General features: G+C 41.9%; 1 protein-coding gene across 2 annotated transcripts in view; it reads left to right on the forward strand.

Moving 5' to 3' along the window:
* The window catches only part of LOC123768912 (dynein axonemal heavy chain 7), a 339155-nt gene that overhangs the window by 93931 nt on the left and 223478 nt on the right, over positions 1–21746 (forward strand). For both annotated transcript variants that reach the window (XM_069309142.1, XM_069309143.1), the window contains 5 exons: positions 3806–3918; positions 7206–7270; positions 11581–11667; positions 16397–16572; positions 20904–21129. In XM_069309142.1, coding sequence (XP_069165243.1) covers positions 3806–3918; positions 7206–7270; positions 11581–11667; positions 16397–16572; positions 20904–21129 — 667 coding nt within the window. The remainder of the gene's footprint in view (positions 1–3805; positions 3919–7205; positions 7271–11580; positions 11668–16396; positions 16573–20903; positions 21130–21746) is intronic.

The raw sequence follows: 21746 nt of genomic DNA on the forward strand, positions 1-21746 counted from the left end.
TCAAGCCCATCATCACCCAGCAAAAATCTGCTATCAGGATAATAACAAACTCTGCTTTCAAACAACACACAGCTCCCCTGTTTAAATCTCTAAACATGCTAAACATAAATTCACTCCATCCATTCTCTTGTGTCATTTACATTTATAAAACCCTTTCTTAAGTGCAAACTCTGTTCTCAAACTCTTGCTGGACAGATATAATAGAACAGTCACCACACCAGACATAAATATCTCTGATATCCCCAGAGTCAAACTTAACCCTTTAACTGCACAACATGCCTGCAGGCCCAGGCTTTGGGTGCGCAACGCGCCTCCTGGTGTTGTTATTTTTCACGTTCCATTCAAAACTCCCGCGGATACATGGGGTTCATATCAGCTTCCTCAGGGCTCTTGTAAACAGACGCCATCTTAAAAAAAAAAACTCATGGTCCACATTGCCGGGTGTCAGAGCCTCAGTAGTGAGTGAGCAACCAAGGCTGGCGCTCGCAGCATGAGCGCACAGCTCTGCTGTTCAGTGTGTGACCACAGCATCGCCTAATAATGTCAAAATATATATATAACCTGTATTATTTAGCCATGATAGTATTATAGAAGAGCCTGAGTGGGATAATGACTGGGTACAATGTTCAAATATCAGGGATTCAATGCTGTTCATGATGTTCACAGCGTATAGTGTGGTATAGTGATGACCTTGTAAGGGTCATCAGGCCTTTTGTGGTTCACCCCATTGACGGGAGAAAGCTTGCCCTGTTTGCTCTCATCTTTTCTTACTATTCATGGGCATTTCAGGGCGTTTCCTCTGGCCTGCGGTGCCTTTGGGTGGCTCCTCCTACTTCGGGGGATTCGGGCTGGTAAGGCAAGCCTCTTTCCCTGCGCTCTGTTGGGTCATCCTGGAGTGGGTTCGCTTAAGTGTGGTCGAAACAACGGCGTCCCTCAGGTGGGTTTCCCACCTGTTTCCAGTTCCAGCTGTATCGGCTGTTTCTGGAAGGCATCCGGGTCATGCGTCGATTGTTCGAGCAGCTGTGCTGGAGTCAGACCTTCGCTGAGCTGGTCTACTTGTCGGGTTGGATCTGACTTCGGTGGCTGTTCTGGTTCCTTCGGGGACATCCCTTCTGCCGCTCTCAGACCCCGGGGGACCTTACCCTTGGGGGCTGCTGCAACCAGTTGTCTCGATTTCGAGTTGAGGGGCGAGTGGTGGCCGCCTCCCGAATAAGTCCCTCTTTTCCTTATCTTTAGTTATGTAGTTCCAGGGAGCTGAAGGGGCTCTCCACACAACTAGCATTGAATGTAATGAAAAGCCATTTTCTGGGTGAGCCATGGAGGCTCCCTGGTACCCTCCGTCCCTCCCTCGGGTCGGCAGTTTCGTTTTTTATGCTTAGCCTCCGAACTGAGGAGCTGGGCAGCTGGCGCAAGGATCCAGGACTTGCCCCTCCCCTTCCTGGAGGAGGAGGGGGGGGGAGCTATATGGACAAGCAGCACAGCAGCGGTGGTTAATGTTTGCCTGTTTTGCTTGTTTTCTTTTGGGGAGTTCTGTTTCTCTGTTCAGTCTCTTTTTTTTTTTTTTGCAATTTCCTATCATGTGGGGTTTATTTTGAGATGCCTACCTTTCTGGGCGCCTAACTCTGAGCGATGGCAGACAGGGAATACCCCCAAATACAAGGGGGTTTCCTTCTAGGCCATTGCTCCATGCGCCTCTCTGAGGGGGTCAGATTCTGGCTCGTGGTCCCCGGTAGGCAGAATTCCATTAACTGAAGCCCCAGATTAATATTGTGTATATCAGTCCTATATAGCCCCAGGGAGTCTGGGGCTCACCCAGAAAATGGTGTTTCATTACATTCAGTGCTGGTTTTTTGGTATAATATCAAGTGGCATCTCTTGGTTGTGTGATTGAACTCTACACTCTACTGCATCCCTATTCCTAGACTGTGTATTTAGACCAATTAAACAATTACTTATCATAGTCGGGCTCAAAGTCAACAAGGGTCTAGTGCGAGAGCAGTGTCGTTGGTGGGCCTGTCCTTTGATTTGTGAACAACCAAGGGACAGTACGGGAAAGTGTATCAATACTTTCAAAGCTTAAGTGTTGTTTTCCTAGCTAGGCCTTTAACTATTCATTTTATATTCTTGTTTCTTGCCATATACTACAGAATTCTGCTTGTGTATTCATAATGATGGTCATAATTTTTTCCTTACTCTGAAAACAGTACAGTAAAGTGACAGTTGTTTTTTTGTGGAAAGTCAAGCTAGCATGTAGATTTCTTTAGTAAATCCTCCAAGTTATTTTTCCATAGTATTTTCCTACAGATGATCTGTGGTATAGTAGTGCAGTCAGTTCATATCCAGTTAAACCAGAGTTTGATTTTTGGCTAGGGAAATTTTTGGGCACATTTCCGTATGCAGGAAGGCTCTATTCAACTAGCAATAACAGGAAACAGTGACTGTTGTGAATTGGATATTGAGGAAGGTTAGTTATTGGCATAGGGGAACCTTAAATTCCCTGCATGCGTATATGCATATACGTAATGTACAAAAGCCCGGCGTGATTCCACGCAGGAAAGCCTAAAGTTACCTGTAAACGAGCACCAATTGGCACAACGCATCCTAATGTGTATACTCGTTCAGTTTGATAACATCAATTTTCGTGTTACGTCTTTCATTTTGGTATCAAATTGTTTGCAATATAAAGGTGCGTATTTTAAAACTAGTCTCATAATAATAGAGCAATAACTGGAATTTTAACATATATTTTAATTTTGTATGCTTATCATCACAAAATTATTTATATCTTTCCAGTGTTGTGACATAAATTTTTGTGTTACATCTTTCATTTTGGTATCAAATTGTACGCAATGTAAAGGCGCGCATTTTAAAACTAGTCCCAAAATAATAGCACAATAAATAGAATTTTAACAAATATTTTAATATTTTGACCAAAAACATATTTATAATCTTTCAAGTGTTCTGACATCAGGTTTCGTGTTACATCTTTCATTTTGGTATCAAATTGTGCACACTCTAAGGGCGCTTATTTTAAAACTGTCCCAAAGTCAATGGGATAAAAAATGAATTTTATACAAATATTTTTGTATTGGACGTGAGCGCTTTCTACGGCTAGGACTCTAGAAAAAAGTGGACGTGAGTGTCGTCCATGGCCATCGATGCTGTTAATAAACTAACAAACGTCCTGCCCCCATGAATTGGAAACCATTTATATATAATACTTTTCTTATACTGAGCAACATGAGACTGTAGAAAGAATGAAAAAGGTCTCAACAAATGAATACAAATAAGAAAGTATGAGACAAGAAGAAAGAAAGAGACACGTCCAGTGATAAGGGAAAGAATGTGAAAACTCATTCCATTGAGAGGAAAATGTTGAGGTGGAGAAACTGTAGCAGACCACAAAGTGACAGTGCCTGTGAGTGCAGTCAAAGAAAAGAATCATCAATTAAGAGGTGTCTATTTTGAATTCCTCAATGCTTTAATGGATGCCTGAACCATCTTCCTACCAGTAATACCTATGATATAAAGATCTTGATCTGCTTTAATTTTCTTGAAGTGCTGTCTTATTATTTTGACAGCATTTGTTATAAACTGACTGATAGTCTTGTATAGAAGTACTTGGATTGTCATCTAATAATAACAATGCTCACTATTTTTTTTTTTATTTATGATCTAGTACTTCTATTTTCTGTTATACTGAGGTTTGGTCACCTAGCAGTTTGTAGTTATAATTCCTAGTTTGTAGTTATATAGTTTGTAGTTCCTGAGCAAAAATAGACCTTGCTTGTGTGTTATGTTACAGAGAGGCTGATGTAGAGGTACTGGCAGGGCTGCAAGAAGTGCGGGAGCTGGTGGAGGACCATCTCATTACAACACATACCATTAAAAACTCTCCCTTTGTTGGACCATTTCAAGGTAAGTTATATAAATTATTAGAAACATGAGAGGTGTAAATGTATTTATCTGAATTTACTTGAGGGGTTGCTCTGGTGAGGTTGACGGGAATAGGACACTGGCAGCTTGTCAAAGGTCACCACATTGTTCCAGGGGATTTCTGGAGGGAGCCCCCTGGAGGCTCCTGAAGCTACCTTGCTGAGATTGCCACAAGCTTTACTGAAGGGTCAAATTAGTAGTGGAAGTTCTATTTGTCCTACCGGTGACCAGAGTCAGAAGACCCAGTGTTTTTCTTGGGTTTTCTTTTGCCTTGGTGGCTGTTCCTTGCACTTTGGTGCAGGTGGGCCAGGAGTTTGGTGCACTTGGAGCTGCAGGTGTTCAGGGTTTCTGGGCACACACTAGTGCTTTCCCTTGTGCTGCCAGGGTTCTTTTCCTTGGAGTGTTCTGGTAATGCTCCTTTAGTGGTCCACCTCACTAGTCTTCACGTTGGGACAAGTCTGGAGTTTTGAGCTTCCATCTTTACCCTGGTTGGAGCATCTTGGCTGGTGGGGTTCACTGGTGACATGCATGCTGCACTTCAACATGCCAAGGTAGGTTTTCCCAACTGTCTTAACCAGGCTGGGTTAATTTACGTACTTTTAAGAGTACTGATGTTGTGTCCCAGTTTTGGGAAATAATTTCCATATTAAAAGTTGAAGGTTTTTCTGAGGGAAGACCTATCGGCTCACTGAAGCTATGACGCTGATTTAGTGCCATACTACTAGTCGTCATCAATTGAGGAGTTTTATTGGCCTACTGGGGACCACAAGCCAGAACTTGGCCTCCCTCCAGAGAGGGAAAGGGAGTGATGGCCTATGAACATTTTACATTTAAAAGAGTTCATAGGCCATCCACAGATACACAGAGTAATCACACTAACGTGATGTCAATGAGAAAATCCGTACCTGTGATAAGTATTCAAACTTAGGCAGTGGGTGTTCCCACACACACACCCCCTAGTCAACTAGGCCATTCATGGTCAAAAGGATTGCAACCTGAAGTTATACATAGCTCACAAGGGTTTCCTGAGGTTTCCACTGAAGCCGGACCAGGATTTTCACACATTTCGCCTGTGCACTCTGGCTTTGTCATCCAGGAATGTTCTACCTCTGACGCTTCTCTTTCGGTACACAAAGTAGTCACACTAACGTGATGTGTCAATAAGAAAACTGTAGGAGCTGTTATGAGGATTCGGACCTATGAGGTGGGTGTTCCCATGCACACGCCCTAGTCAACTAGGCCACGACATTGTCAAAAGGACATTTCTTTTTGGTTAAAAGGAGCTTAAAAGGAAACCTTTGTGAACTCAGTAGAACTGAGAACAGTAGAACAATAGAATTGTTCTACCTCAGTAGAGGTAGAACATTCCTAGATTTTACATTTAAAATCTAACCCGTTGCATTTACTGACAGCTCTAACATTGAAAAAGTTAGATGTGGCAGAAAGGGGTGCTACATTGTGTCCTGTCTAGCATTTGACCGAGTTACATTGCGATGATTACCTTGCATTGATTTCAGGGCTCCACGTCCCTGTGGCAGTCCCTGACCAGGCCTCCAAAGTTCCATTAGCTCTTTCATTAACTCTTCCATTAATTCTGGAAGAGTTTGGATATTTCTTGCCATTTTTGTCCTTATACTAAAAAATCCCTCTGGTATGTATGGGTGTTGCTGTATTCATAACTGTATTCTTTTAATTTTATTCACTTGGTTCCTTTGATATGAAATGCTGGTCAATATCTGTTAAACCATTCCTTCTTGTTTAGTGAATTTCTACACACTTTTGGGTAGAGAAATCTGCTGTGTCTTCACATTTTACCAGCATGCAATCTGCCCTCATGCCCATGGTGTTCATCTGTGTGCCCGCTCTGTTGGATGTTAGCCGATATGTTGTGGACCACTTTTGGGCGAGTGGGTGTTTAGTGATGGTCCAAGATCCTGGCGGCCTGGTTTCTCATTTCTGTTCCTGGACCTTGTCGGCCTTGTGTGGCCTTGGGTCGTGTGTTGCAGCTGGTGGTATCTTCTTTGTTGTAGTACCTGTGGTACTCCCTCCTCCCTGGTACATCCTTTTTCTTCACCTTCTCCATGGCTTCAAGGAGCCACAAAGGGCTTCCTCCAGAAAACCAGTGTTGAATGTAATGAAATACCAATTTCTGGGTGAGCCCCGGTGACTTGCTGACAACCTCTATCCACTTACGACTCGGTGGTTTTTCCATCACCACACAACTGAGGGTGGAGTAGCAGGTTGACCCAGTCTGCCTCTCTTTCCTTCCACCAAACGAGGGGGGAGAAAGGTGTGGTGAATGAGCTAGTGTTAGTTTCATAAATTTTTGATCATTTAAATTGTTGGGGGAGTTCTTTTAGTGATTTTGAGGCATCGGTCTTCCTTCTAACCAGTAGTGGTGTGTTTTGTTTTGCTGACTGTGGGTGCTTCCCCAGTGGTGGCAGACAAAATTAAAATTCACAGACAATTTTATCATAATGCGACTGCTCTCTGCGCCCCTTTAGAAGGGGCCAGGTTCTGGTTCATGGTTCCTGGTAGACCTAAAAACTACATGACTGATGGCACCTAGGAGTTTGGCACTATATCAACATTGTAGCTTCAAGGAGCCATTGGGTCTCACACAGAAACTGGCATTTCAATTCATTCAATGCTGGGTTTCTTGCACTCTGTGCACCTAAATAGTGGCTTTACATTAGTCTAAAATTACCCAAGTCACCATTTCTAGTGGCCTCGATTGGGGACAGGAAGCTGGTGGCTTATCAAAGATCCCTGCTTTGTTCCTGAAGATTTTTTCATGCAGAATTTTAAACTGAAGTAATGTCTTGGCATTTATGGTTTTGACAGGTGATTCCATGGGTTTATAACCCTATGGGTGAAAAAGCATCCTTTTTTATCCTTCATTATGGCTTCTTGAACTTGAAGCAGTTGTTCTTTGTATTTTAAATGTCTTGATGAAATCATCCCCTCATATCTGGTTTGTAGTGTTATGTCTGTGGCCCTCAACTATTCCTGATATGAGAGTTGAAGGGGCAAGATAATTTGAAAAGGTTCTTTTCCTTAGGTAGTGATAGTTGTCAGGTGCCTTGCTTATCCACAGGTCCTTATTGTGCTGGTGCATTTCCTTACACTCAGTGCATTATTAACATGAGTAGGAATGCTTTTATATTTTGTTACATATCAACAGGTATTTCCTAAACCCATTGCTGATGTTTCTCATTTGCATATGTATCTTCTGTTATCTGTTGATTAATACTAGTTTGTGTTTACAGATGAAGTGAAGGAGTGGGAAAGTACCCTACGGATAGTGCAGGAGACGATTACTTTATGGTTGAAGGTAGGAGCTCACTTCAGTCACCAGAATCTTTAGGTATTTTTAAACAGGCAAGTCCATTCAGTAACTTCCTTCAGCTTATGGCTTTGATACTGTTGGGCCATATTCCACATGTGGCCCTACAGTATTGCCTGAAATTTGCCCTTATTTTCCCTCTGGACAAGGTTTGGCTTCAAATGCTGTTCTGGTTTCTTTGATGCAACCACTTTCATTGATCTCGCAATGACCAGGTGCAGACTTCGGGGGCCCGGCCTTGCACTAGCTGCTGCAATGCCGGATTCCTTTTTGGGTTTTCTGGGGGTTCTATTCTCTGTTGCCTTCCTTTGCCTTTGCTCTCTTTATGGTCACCCAGGCTCCCGGCTTGAGTTTTGTGACTCGCACTCACCAATCCAATCGGTGTCATTGGTCTCCAGCCCTTTGTCATGCTCACAGTACAGTTTGGGAGTACATTAATACTTTACTTTAGTTAAATAACAAATTATAAATTTGGTTAGGAGTTTTATTATTCATCCCATAGCATCCAGGTATGTATTACATCCCATGTAATCCTCCAAAAATAAATCAAACTAGTTTCCTAGCACACTTGGCTGTAAAAAAATTTGCATGTTTTGTGATGGCCTCATTTTAATTCTTACTCCTGTTTTGGTAATTGATAGGTTGTAATCATTGTTAATTCCTGCTTCAATCTGGAACCTGTACAGGTTCAAGACCTGAGGCTAGTGTTATTTTCAGTGAGAAATAGGTTTTGAATGATTGGGTCCCACCCCAATATTCCTTCCGTTTAACCCCTGTGCTGCGCCAATTGAGAAAACTCGGTCGGTTGGAATCTGCGCCATCCGAGAAAACACCTTTTGAATACTTGGTACCCATTCAGATTGTGTGTGCGGTAGGTTGTGTACGAAATGGACTCTTAGGACCTCCAGTGAGAGGCGGCCATCTTGGAAAAAATTCCAAGAATGCCCTAGGGCTGCTGGCTGGGTTAGTACTGAGTAAGCAACCATGGGTGGCACACGTGCCTCTGGCTCCCAAACACATGTCCGACGCAGTGTTGAACGATCGCGCTCTGTCGGTGAAATTCAGACCTTATTGTTTGAAGAACATAAGGGTCATAATATTGGTGAAGCTAGGCGCAATAAGGACCTAACACAAAGGTCGGATGCAAGTGATACAGCACCTATGAGGACGATACAGTGAGCGTATCCAGTTGTTGCTCTGAACGCCACCCTTGCCCACCTATGCCATCTCTAATTTATATAGACGATGCATAGATGAATCATTTTCTGGGTTCAGTGATGATGCATCTGATACAAGTAGCATAGATGAACAGTGTAAGCAGATTCCATGGTGGTGTTTTCCATAGATATTTTCAAGAATAGCAGAATCTCTTCCAGAATCTCTTCCAGAATGCCTGAATTTCTTCCAGATTGACTGACACTCTTTGAGAATGACTGAATCTCTTCCAATGTGGGACCTTACAAAGCGATCTTTTCAAGACTACCTTACAAATTGATCTTTTCCTATAATCTTTTCAAGGCTACCTTATGCTTTACAAGCTGGGCTATATACAACCTATAAGTACTAAAGTCAAGGGTGTGTGTGAGTGCGTTATTTTGCAAGCACACAGAATGAAGAAACGGGAAGTGAAAATCTATCTGTACCTGGTGCAACGAGAGCGAAGTCGCGCTGTGTACCATGGACTACTTCGTTGATTATTACTCACTTCCGAAGTACGGAGTAATTACATAAGTAATTACATAAGTAATTACCTAAGTGTAGTTACAGGATGAGAGCTATGCACGTGGTGTTCCGTCTTCCCAGCACTCTGTCACATAACGCTTTGAAACTACTGACGGTCTTGGCCCGCACCATCTTCTCACCTAACTTGTTCCAACCGTCTACCACTCTGTTTGCGAAAGTGAATTTTCTTGTATTTCTTCGGCATCAGTGTTTAGTTAGTTTAAATCTATGACCTCTTGTTCTTGAAATTCCGGGTCTCAGGAAATCTTCCCTATCACTTTTATCAATTCCTGTTACTATTTTGTACGTAGTGATCATCTCACCCCCTTTTTCTTTTGTCTTCTAGTTTTGGCATATTTAATGCCTCTATCCTTTTCTTTGTAGCTCTTGCCCTTCAGTTCTAGGAGCCACTTAATAGCATGTCTTTGCACCTTTTCCAGTTTGTTGATGTGTGTGATAATGTGTGTGTGATTTCCAGTGTGATAATGACTGTGTACAATGTTCAAATATTAGTGATAAAATGCTGTTCACGATGTTCACAGCGGTAGCCACAGCACCACAGCATTATTTCATCCATCTAGGAATCTTCAAACGACTTCTTAGGTTCCTTTCCAAATTAAATTTGTGGTCAATTATGTATTTACAGGATTTAGTGACCAGTATTGTGATAACAGCAGGATTGTGGTGATAATAAGCACTGTGCGTAGTATTGTGTATAAAGATCGATAGGGAAGATTTCCTGAGACCTGGAACTTTAAGAACAAGAGGTCATAGATTTAAACTAGCTAAACACAGATGCCGAAGAAATATAAGAAAATTCACTTTCGCAAACAGAGTGGTAGACGGTTGGAACTAGTTAGGAGAGAAGGTGGTGGAGGCCAAGACCATTAGTAATAAATAAATAAATAAATAAATAAATGTATAAATGTTTATTTAGGTAAGGTACATACATACAAGAGATTTTACAAAGATTGATGGATTTATAGATAGAGCTAGTACATACAATGCCTAAAGCCACTATTACGCAAAGTGTTTCGGGCAGGTAAAACATTAATGACTAAAGCTTAATACTAATTGGGTATAAAGAATAAAATGTGTTGAGAACAAATAAAAATAGAGATAAAAGAGGGGGGAACATGGCTGAAAAAGCAGCACAAATACAATTAGGTCGACAAACAGCGTTGTTTAAAAAAAAAAAAACAAGACATGGGGTTGACAATTGAGGGGTAAGGTAGATTACAGGGAATTTATTAGGTAGTGCTTCGTTTTTGTCTTAAACTGGTTGAGAGAGGTACAGTCTTTAACATGGTTGGGAAGGTCATTCCACATTCTGGGTCCCTTGATTTGTAGAGCATTTCTAGTTTGATTAAGTCGTACTCTTGGAATATCAAAACTGTATTTATTTCTGGTGTGGTGCTCATGGGTTCTGTTACAACCTTCAATGAAGCTTTTGAGGTCAGGATTGGCATTACAGTTCAGCATTTTATATATGTATAATACACATGAGAGAATGTGCAGTGACTTAATATCTAACATATTCAGAGATTTGAGTAGGGGTACCGAGTGATGTCTGGGGCCAGAGTTGGACATTGTCCTAATAGCAGCTTTGTGTTGAGTAATTAGAGGACGTAAATGATTTTGGGTAGTAGAACCCCAAGCACAAATACCATAGTTGAGATATGGATAGATGAGGGAGTAATGAGTAATAGAGTGTCACCAGGGCAGGGTGGGGTATATAATATCCGATCTTAGAAAGAATGCCAACAGTTTTTGAAACTTTTTTTTTATATATTTAGGATGTGTCCCTGGAAATTCAGTTTGTGATCAATGAGAACCCAAGGAACTTGCCATCTAATTTGTTACATATTTGGGTATTGTTTATTTTGAGATTTATTTGATTAGAGGATTTATTGCCAAACAGAATATAGAAAGTTTTGTCAATGTTAAGGGTGAGTTTGTTGGCAGTTAGCCAAAGATGGACTTTATTTAGCTCAGTATTTACTGTGGCATTTAGGGCAAGGGGGTCAGGACTGGAGTAAATGAAGGTTGTGTCGTCAGCAAATAGAATTGGTTTGAGGTGTTAGGAGGCATTTGGAAGGTCATTAATGTAGATGAGAAAGAGGAGAGGGCCAAGTATGCTGCCCTGAGGAACACCAATGTTGATGGGTAGGGTGGGAGAAATTGAACTATTCACAGAAATATACTGGAGCCTGTCAGTAAGGTAAGATTTGAGGTATTGCAGGGAGTGTCCTCTCAGGACACTCCCTGGGAGAGTGCCTTCTCCCAGTGCAGGGAGTAGTTTCAAAGCGTTATATGACAAAGAGTGCTGGGAAGACGGGACACCACGAGCGTAGCTCTCATCTTGTAACTACACTTAGGTAATAATTACACTTAAGTAATAATTACAATAAACTTGGCGCATCACAGTGGTTAATATACTTGATTTGGTTGTCCACCACTTTATGGTGGGCAATCACATTCCAATGCCCACAATTAGTAGTTAAATTGAAATTTTGTGTGCACTGTATGTGTAACCTTGGATAAAAGTTAACACATGAGATATTTCTTGTCTGCAGGTACAGACACTCTGGATGGAGTTAACTCCTGTCTTTTCCACTCCTGATCTACCAGTTCAACTTCCAGATGAATTCAAACTGTTTAAGGTGTGTTTCATTTTTTATGTATAAATGATGTAAATTTTCCTTGTATATTTTATCCAATAATCATTATTGTTATGCTGAACATTTAATATGCATATGTGTGCCTTCTTTCATGAGTCCTACTGCACCTAGATTCTTTCCTACACTTTACTGTACAGTACAATTCAGTCTGTCACATAGTATGTAATGTCAATATTCTTGACTATCTTTCCCATTTATGATTGGCTTCATTAGAGCAGGCTAGGTAATTTGTGTGTCTAAATAAAGCATAAAGTCTGTGCATCTAGTTTTAGTCTCAAGATGTAATGAGGCCCTGTTTCTTGAATGGTGGTTACATTGGTGGACACGTGTAGTAGTATTTGTTTAGGTGTTGATGGTTTCACACTATCCTTGAATTAACTTAAAACAAATATAAAATATCTCAATTTTGTCTATAATGTAATGAGAAAATCAGTAGGAGCTTGAGGAGGATTGAACCTAAGCACTGGTACTCCCAGGCAAATGCTTTAAACCACTCTACCACAACATAGTCAAAAGTATTGCAACCTGGGATTCAACTGAATCCTCTAGTGTTTCTGAGGCTTCCACTGAAGCCTAATCAGGGTTTTGCACAATTCCCCCCATGCACTCTGGCTGCAGTCCAGGAATTCTCCCTCCTATGCTTCTCTTCAAATGCACAAAGAAATCATATTAACATGATGTATCAGTGAGAAAATCAGTAGAAGCCTGATTGATTAGACTTCAATGGAAACCTTAGGAGCCCTAGAGGGTTCAGTTAAATCCCAGGTTGCAATGCTTTTGACATGTCGTGATGTAGTGGTCTCAAGGGTTAGCCTGGAAGTACCTAGTGCATAGGTACGAATCCTCCTCGTGACTTCTACTGATTTTCTTATTGATACATCACGTTAATGGGATTTATTTGTGCATATAATGTATTCTCATGGCTTTGACAAAAGGCCAAAATACAAAGTGTGTAGTGCTAACTATTGATTAGAAAAGTATAATAATAGAAGCAAGAACTACATTCAAGCCTACCAGTTTACTTGCTATTTTGACATTAGCTTGTATTTTTTTAAATTATATCAAATTTCTAATCTATTTTATAATACAGAAATGATAGGAGAAATACAAAGTTTATTAATGTAAGATCATTACAAAACAATTGTGAAGTTATTCCATGTGTAATTTTCGAAGTGTAGTTAAAGGAGACCTATGCTTGTAATGTTCCATCTTCCCTACAATGTACTTGAATTTACCCAAGGGTCATTATCTCCCTCATGGCCTCTATGGGGACAGGAAGTCAGCTGCTTGTCAAATGCCCTCCCTTTGCTCCTAAAAGAAGAAAGAGCCACCCACAGAGGTCCTCTGTCCTCCTGGAGAATGGCAGTCCACGTGAATCAGAAAACGATGGTACCTCAGAAAAGGGGTTAGGGACTCGACATAAGCACTTCGCACATCAGGAAGCAAACCCCATTCATGCAGTTTGAGAAATTAACCACAGGTCTAAACAACTGTCTGGGATGATAGAGCAAGCAGTAAAAGGCATGAAATCTGAAAATGCAATAACTTGAACGTTTGTCACCCATTATGGAGGCATGGCCGAAGCTAAATGCCAGCAATAAAACTTACATCACGCCCAAAAAGTAAAAACCAACGTTGGTACCCAGCAAAGTTAGAAAAAAGGTAGATCCCTACAATCCAAACATGGAACAATTGAGGGGAAAAACCCAGAAGGCAAAGTAGGCAGTGCATTGATCCCCCATGCACTCTGGCTGTAGTCCAGGAATTCTCCCTCCTATGCTTCTCTTCAAATGCACAAAGAAATCCAACCTCAAGGGAGCCAGTCGACCGAGCGGACAGCACGCTGGACTTGTGATCCTGTGGTCCCGGGTTCGATCCCGGGCGCCGGCGAGAAACAATGGGCAGAGTTTTTCACCCTATGCGCCTGTTACCTAGCAGTAAAATAGGTACCTGGGTGTTAGTCAGCTGTCACGGACTGCTTCCTGGGGGTGGAGGCCTGGTCGAGGACCGGGTCGCATGGACACTAAAGCCCCGAAAATCATCTCGAGATAATCAAGATCAAATTGATAACAGGAATCTACCAAATTGACAAAGAAGAATTCCTGAAACCAGCAACTTAACGAACAAGAGGACACAGATTCAAGCCAAGGAAACAAAGGTGCAAAAAAATATTAGAAAGTTTTCTTTTGCAAACAAAGTACTGTAGTAGATGGTTGGAACAAGCTAAGTGACGTGGTGGTGGAGGCCAAAACCATCAGTGGTTTCAAAGTGTTATATGACAGAGTACTGGGAAGACGGGATACCACGATTGTAGCTCTCATCCTGTAACTATACTTAGGTAATTGATCAAACATCCTGCAGTACCATACAGAGCCTATGACAGCTCAGAACAGTTTTGGTGGTCATCAGCTATTCACAGATGATCTTCATTAAATAGCATGCCAGGGGAAGATAACCCTGAAACTTCAACAGAAGCAAAGTTAAAACTGAGATATGCAAGGTAACAAGCAAATACACTCTCAAAAAGAGCATGAAAGTACAAGATATCGACAAATGGATCTAGAAGTGTGTACTCACCTAGTTGTATTCACCTAGTTGTGCTTGCGGGGGTTGATCTCTGGCTCTTTGGTCCCGCCTCTCAACCGTCAATCAACAGGTGTACAGGTTCCTGAGCCTATGTGTGTGTGTGCTGGTGATGGCCTCACTGAGCCCCTGGTTGATTAGTGCTGTGGTGGTGGAATTTATAAACCTGCAACCTCAAGAATGAGAGGCCATAGATTCAAGCTAAGAAAACAGAGGTACCGAAAAATATATGCAAAAGTTATCTTTTTGCAAACAGAGTTGTAACAGTTGGAACAACTAAGTGCAAAGCTAGTGGATGCCAAAACTATCAACAGTTTCAAAGCATTGCATGACAAAGATTATAAGGGAGATTGGACACTATGATCATACCTCTCATCTTGTAATTAAGGTAGTTATGCTTAACGTCATTATATACTGTAATTACATAGCCATCACATTCTACTTTTCCACGCCTGCACACCACACCAACTTTTCCATGAATCCATGGTGCCCATCCCACCTACCTTTCCTTGCCAACACCACCCCTCCCATCTTTTCTTGTGTACCCCACCCAACTTTGCTTGTTTACCCCACTGACCCGTGCCTCCATATTCTACACAGCCACTATTTTCTACCAGACCCCTACCAGACCCATTCAGGGTCGACCACTACCCAACCGCATCCCCCATTTATTACCCATACCCCCAATCCACTTCTCACATCTGCCTCCACAAACCTCAAACCATATATGCCACCTGTTTCCCCAACCCACCCATGCATTACCCAATTTACCCGTCAGGATCACTCACCCGCTAGGCTCACTCATCAAACACATCCACGCAGTCACCTTATACATACATATACTGCATATAGGGGGAAAGGATCGAATCTTCCCATAGTAGGAAAACAGCATGTCAAGGATTTGGGAATAATGATGTCCGACGATCTAACGTTTAGGGAGCATAACCAAGCAAATATCGCGTCAGCCAGAAAAATGATCGGATGGATTACGAGAACTTTCAAATCCAGGGATCCCATCACAATGGTTGTACTCTTCAAGTCACTTGTGCTGTCCCGTCTCGAGTACTGCTCAGTATTCACTTCCCCCTTCAGAGCAGGAGAGATTGCCGAAATAGAGGGAATACAGAGAACATATACGGCACGCATAGACGAGATAAAACACCTAAATTATTGGGATCGTCTCAAAGCTCTCCAAATGTACTCTCTAGAAAGGAGACGAGAGAGATACCAAATAATATACACCTGGAAAATACTGGAGGGTCAGGTCCCAAATCTACACAGTAAAATAACAACGTACTGGAGTGAACGATATGGAAGAAAATGCAAGATTGAACCTGTGAAGAGCAGAGGTGCCATAGGCACAATCAGAGAGCACTGTATAAACATCAGGGGTCCGCGGTTGTTCAACGTCCTCCCAGCGAGCATAAGAAATATTGCCGGAACAACCGTGGACATCTTCAAGAGAAAACTGGACGGTTTTCTAAGAGAAGTTCCGAATCAGCCGGGCTGTGGTGGGTACGTGGCCCTGCGGGCCGCTCCAAGCAACAGCCTGGTGGACCAAACTCTCACAAGTCGAGCCTGGCCTCGGGCCGGGCTTGGGGAGTAGAAGAACTCCCAGAACCCCATCAACCAGGTATCAACCAGGTAAAGGGGGTTTTAAAGATTTGCTTAATGATTTTTGCATTGTTGGTTATGTCTAGCTTAAGTTCTAAGGATGCCTTTATTGGCTACAGTTTAGTAATACCTATTATATACTATAATTATTCTCTTAGAACTATATTGTTTCTTTATGGCTTGGCAATCTGGCATACAGAAAGTCTGTCTCTTGTATTTGTTGATACACATTGAAGATTCACCTTATAAAATTATGCTTATAAATAATTTATATAATTAAGTTATATAATTTATATCTATAGTAACTCTTCATCTCTGTATATATATCTAAACTAATAATAAAATGTGAGCAAAAGTATATTCTTACTTATTTGTGAGAACATTTTGATGGTTTGAGTTTGAAGAGCTTAAATACTTTATTTTATTAATTATATAACAATGTTCCTACTGTTTAATTCTACCTTTGAATGACTTATCCATGTATTGTTAAACCAATATTGGAAACGATGCTTAGGAGCTAGACAGAAAATGGGTAGCAGTGATGGAGGAGACTGTTTCTGCAAAGCAACTGCTGGATGTGGTTGGGGATGTTCGGGCTCTTGAGGAAGTGTCATTATCCCTCAGCAACTTTGCCATAATTCAGAAAGCTGTTTATACCTACCTAGATAACAAGCGGAGGATCTTTCCAAGGTATGTTTTGTTTTTGTCTCTTGCTTTTCAGTCTTAAGTCTGTTCTTATTTTATCTTGATAATAGAGGAGAGACTTGTCTGTATTACTTGCTCATCTGTCTTTGAAGTTATTTGTTACATGTTTTAACACTGTCAGCCTTCTGGTAAGTCATGATCATTCTTCTCCACCACCAACTCAACCCTAGAGAACTTGATTTGATTTATTAACTGCTGTTAAATGTTATCAGTGTTGGTGAGAATTGACTAAGATATTTGCTTGTTTACCATTAGGGATGCCACATTTTTTACATAATCAAATAAATGGTAAATTCTGAGCAGGGCTCTTCGGTTTCTTCCCTGTTGACAGCCAAGAGTCTGCACGGGTGACCACTAGCACTTCAAACCTTGAGTGACCATGAGCCCCAAGAAGGCAAGTAACTTTTCAAATGGCCAAAACCCATTGTCCAGGAGAAGTGGAGTGAAGAACGTGCCTCATTCCACTACTTAAGAACACATTTAACTATTAAACAATCCCTCTAAAAGATCATTGAGATCTCTAAGATGGGCAGTAATAATTCTAAAACTGTGAAATTAGCAAATCTCCTTATTCTGACTGCAATCAGGTGACATCACTAGCTAGTACATCCGGGTTGGGGAAGATAGCCAATTTTGTATTTGGTAATTACCGTTCATATAGACAATGAAATTTACTAGTGCAAAAACTGAACCCTGTGGTGCTCCACTCGTAACATTTCTCCAGTCTGATACATTGCCTCTGATTACTGCCCTCATATTTCTGCCAGTTAGAAAATTTTTCATTGTTAGAAGCCTCCCTGTCACTCCTCCAGTATATTCAAGTTTCCAGAACAATCTCTTATGTGGAACTCTGTCAAAAGCCATTTTTAGGTCCAGATAAATGTAGTCAACCCAACCATCTCTCTCTTGTAAAGTCTGTGACTCTATCATAGAAACTAAATGGATTTGTTATACAGGATTTTCCTGATCAAAAACCATACTGTCTTTCTGATATTGTCATTTCTCTCCAGGTGTTTTACCTATATGGTTTTGACTTTTTTTCCAATATTTTGACAACTATGCTCATCAATGATACAGGCCTTTAAGAGGGGTCTTCCCTGCTTTCATTTTTGTATATTGGAACTATGTTGCCTTTTTCTATATGTCTAAGATTCCTGTACCTAAAGATGCCTGAAAAAATCAATTGAAGTGGAATGCTTAGCTCAGATGTGCACTCTCTCTGAAGATCCAATGTGACACTCCATCTGGGCCAACTGCTTTGTTGCTACTTATTTCCTTGAGCTATTTATTTCCTTATTTCCTTTCTTTGTCTCGAGACCTTGCTATGTACTGTTATTATCTAAAGTTCGTATTGTCTGGTTTTCTAAAAACTTCATTTTGCACAAACACCCTTTGGAACTGTTCATTTAGTGTTTCACACATTAACTTTTCATTCCCAGTGAATCTGTTCCCTATTTTCAACCTCTGAATTTTATTATTTACCTGCAATTTTCTTTTGATGAATTTATAGAATATCCCTGATTTTGTTTAACATTTGTCCTGCTAAACCTTTCTCAAAATTTCTTTCTGCCTTTCTTTTCACTGCTGTGTAGTTGTTTCTTGCCTCTATCTGGGGGGAACTCCTTGTGGCTTCCTGAAGCTACTACACTGATACAATTCCACACTACTAGGTGCCACCAGTCACCGAGTTCTTATTGGCCTACCAGAGACTATGAGCCAGAACTTGGCCCCTCAGAGAGGTACAAGAGCAATATCACTGTGAAAATCTTTTATGTAAGGTTATTTATGTATACCACCACCATGGAAAGGCACCCAAAAAGTCAGCAAAACAAAACCAACTACTGCTTGGTTAGAAATGAAACTGCAGCCTCAAAACCTCCAAAAGAACTCCCTTAACAATGTAAAAAAAATTAATTAAAATTTGTGAAACTAGAGCGACCTTGTTCACCAAACCTTTTACCCTCGTTTGGGGGAAGGAGGGAGGCTGGCCGGGTCAGCTGGTTGCTCGACCATCAGTTCTTATTCTGATGTATCCAGTGCCTGGTCTCCCACTCAAGTCACTCTGGCTCCAGTCTCTTGTTTATTTAAGTGGTGTTTGCCCTTGAGGCTGTTCTTTTGTGTGTTAGTGTAGCGTGAGCAAGGAGTTTAGTGTGCTCAGAGTGGTATGTGCTCTGGGTTCTCTTCTCTGTGTGCTCCTTAAGTGCTTCCCTTACACTGTCAGGGATATCTTCCATTGTGTGTTTGGGATACACTTCTTTAAGGAGTCTGCTCGCTTGTGGTGGCCCTCACCCTTCAGGTAAGCCCGTTGTCTTAGACTGTCTGTTTTTCCTCGGGTCAGGAGTGTGTATTGCGGGTGGGGTGCACTGTGGGTTCTCATGACCTACCTGACATGTCGAGGTGGGCCTCCAGCTTATATGTTCGCTTGGTACTATGATTCTCCCTGTTGCTCGTTTTCCTTGGTTTGGTCCTAGGGGGTTCTGGGCTTTTATTTCGGTCCCTTTTCATGGGTTTTACATCATTTTGCCATTTTTTTCCTTGAGAATTTTCCACCTAACCACCTTTTTCACCTAGGGTTTGGTGCAGTTCACCCCCTTGTTGCTTCCTTGACAATTCTGTTGGTTTTGGGTGGCCAAGGGTGCCTGTACAGAGGTGCCAATACTCACCCTGTATGAGGTGTCAATGGTGGGGAGGGGTTTTCTTAGTCCCCCTCCCTGTACGAGTTCGAGTTGGGCGCAGCTTTCTCCAGGGTTTGTTTCCGAGTGCCTTTGGGCTCTTCGGTTTTGTCCTCCTGGAGGTTTCATTACTCCTGAGTTTCCTCGAATGTGGCTTGGGAGGCCCAATGTACATACCTCCTGCACAACCCAGTTTATGCCTCAATTATGGACCCGGCTTCCTTTGAGTTTGGTTCTTCCTTCCCTTATTGGGTGCGTTATGAGGTTCCAAAGTCGTCCTGGCTAGCAGATTGTCTTTTGTTTTCACTTGGAGCTTAGCGTGGTTTCTGTTGTAATGACTGGTATATAAGGTTTGTCTTTTATGCTTGTTAATGTAAATGTTTCTCGTAGTTAAAATGCTATACCAGATTTTGTGTTACTTTTTATGTTTTATTTGTGCTTGAGAGTATGTATTAGTAAAGGAGCATGATTCTGTATGTAAAGTTTTCCTGCACGTTTTTGTGAGAGGAGCGTCCCTGCACTCCACAAGACAGGGGGCTAAGACTCCACACACACACACACACACACAAGTTATGTGGTGTGTGCTAGTGAGGTACCCACTGTACTGTGTGAAGTTACTGACCTCCATTTATAGCCGAGTGTCTGGAACTGTAATCTTTAATCTGTGAGAGAGATTTTTGGTTGTTAGTGTATTATCCCTTTTCCTGTGTCTAAATAAATGTAATGCACACACTTTGTTTCTTGAGTCCTTCCAATGCAAAAATATGGTACTGGTCCAAGGTGGTCTTTCTCATGTTTGAAGTGTTTATAAATGCAGATTGGTTCTACACCCTTGGTTTAAAGTACATATACTATAAGCAAGTAAGGACGGGTTTCGTGAGTTTGTATTCAAGGGTACAGCTTCCAATCGTGTGCCTTTACACTGTCATACCCGCACACTTGAGTGGCAAGAGGTGTCTACTGTCTTGCAGGTGTTTCTGGGGGATTCTTTAGAGTCCCTTAATGCATGCCTCTTCGCTCCTGCTCTTTCTTGTGGTGTGGATCGTTTGCAGCTGCATGCTCAGGTCCCCCAGCTATCGGCTGTTCGGTTGCAGATGACCTTCATGGCTGCCTTCTGTCGTGGGTTTCTTGAGCCTCCTGGAACTTCATTCTGATTGGCTCTCAGAGGACGTGGGGACTCTTAGAGAGGCTCCTCTTGTGGGGGGTTTTGGTTTCTGCTGCTCCTGCATTGTCGGCCCTCCTTAATAGTTATCATTCATACGCTAAAATTTTCCAGGCTCTATGAGCTACTTTCACCAAGCAAAATTTTCATTTTGACTTATTGTATGATGGGAAACCTTACAAATCTGGCCCCGCTTCTTTAGCAATCTGCAAGTCCCCCTACCTTCGTCAACTTTCCAGGCACTTGAACAGAGAAGTAGGTCAGTAAATCCGGCCTAGAAAGTGTACTTTGGAACCAGAGATTTGCTAAAAGGAGCTTCTTCAAATTAAGGTTGCACCGTACTGCACCCACATTGAAAAAATTAAGGTTTTTGAATAAAATTATAGATATGAGAAATAGAAATATAGATCAGACTTACCTTCTTCAGTAGCCCTATAGGATTTCAACCATATTTCATTCATTTTTTATCTTTTAATCTTCAGATTGTTTTTCCTCTCAAATGAGGAACTGATCTCTCTGCTTTGTGAAAAGGATGTGATGCACCTTGAAAATCACACCAGAAAATGCTTTGATGGTGTCCACTCCCTGCACTTGGATGACAATTGTGATATTTATGCAGTTTCCAGCAAGGAAGGCGAGGTTGTTTCACTTATCAAGAAACTGCCAACAGCTAATGCCCATCAAAGCATTGAAAATTGGCTGCTCCAGGTAATAGTCCTATTTCTGTGGGGGAGCCCCTACAGCTCCCTGGAGCTTACCAGGCTCAGATGTATGTATTAGACTGTGGCATCAGTCGATTGAAGTTCTTGCCTACTGGGGACCATGAGCGAAGACCTGGCCCCCCTTAGAGAGGCACGAGGAGTAATAGCCTATGGACACCCCCCATGTGTTTGGAAGCATTCCACATATGCCATCGACCGGGATTTGGCACCCAGAAAGGTAGATGTAACAAAACAAATCCCATATGGTAAAAATTGTTTCTTAAAACTGAACAGGGAGGCAGGACTCTCAAACTAAAACAAGCAAGCGTCACTAATGCCATTGCTTCAATCGTCCATGCAGCCCCCATCCAGGAGGGGGGGGGGTGGATCCCCTGTGCCAGCTGCTACAGCATTCACTTCCTTGGCTGATGTGAACTGTGGCGGTCGTTGACTCTGGCCTCTGACTCCTGCAGTTCTGTGTCTTGTGGTATATTCTGTGTGTGGTGCACAGGCCAGGAGTAATTCATCAGTACTAGGGCTGCATGCACTTAAGGCTACCTTCCCTAAGCACCCTGTAAGTACTGCCCTTGCACCTTGGGGTTATCTTCCACAGGGCGTTTGGGA

The sequence above is a fragment of the Procambarus clarkii genome, chromosome 64 (assembly GCF_040958095.1).
Source record: "Procambarus clarkii isolate CNS0578487 chromosome 64, FALCON_Pclarkii_2.0, whole genome shotgun sequence".
NCBI classification, from domain to species: Eukaryota; Metazoa; Arthropoda; class Malacostraca; order Decapoda; family Cambaridae; genus Procambarus; species Procambarus clarkii.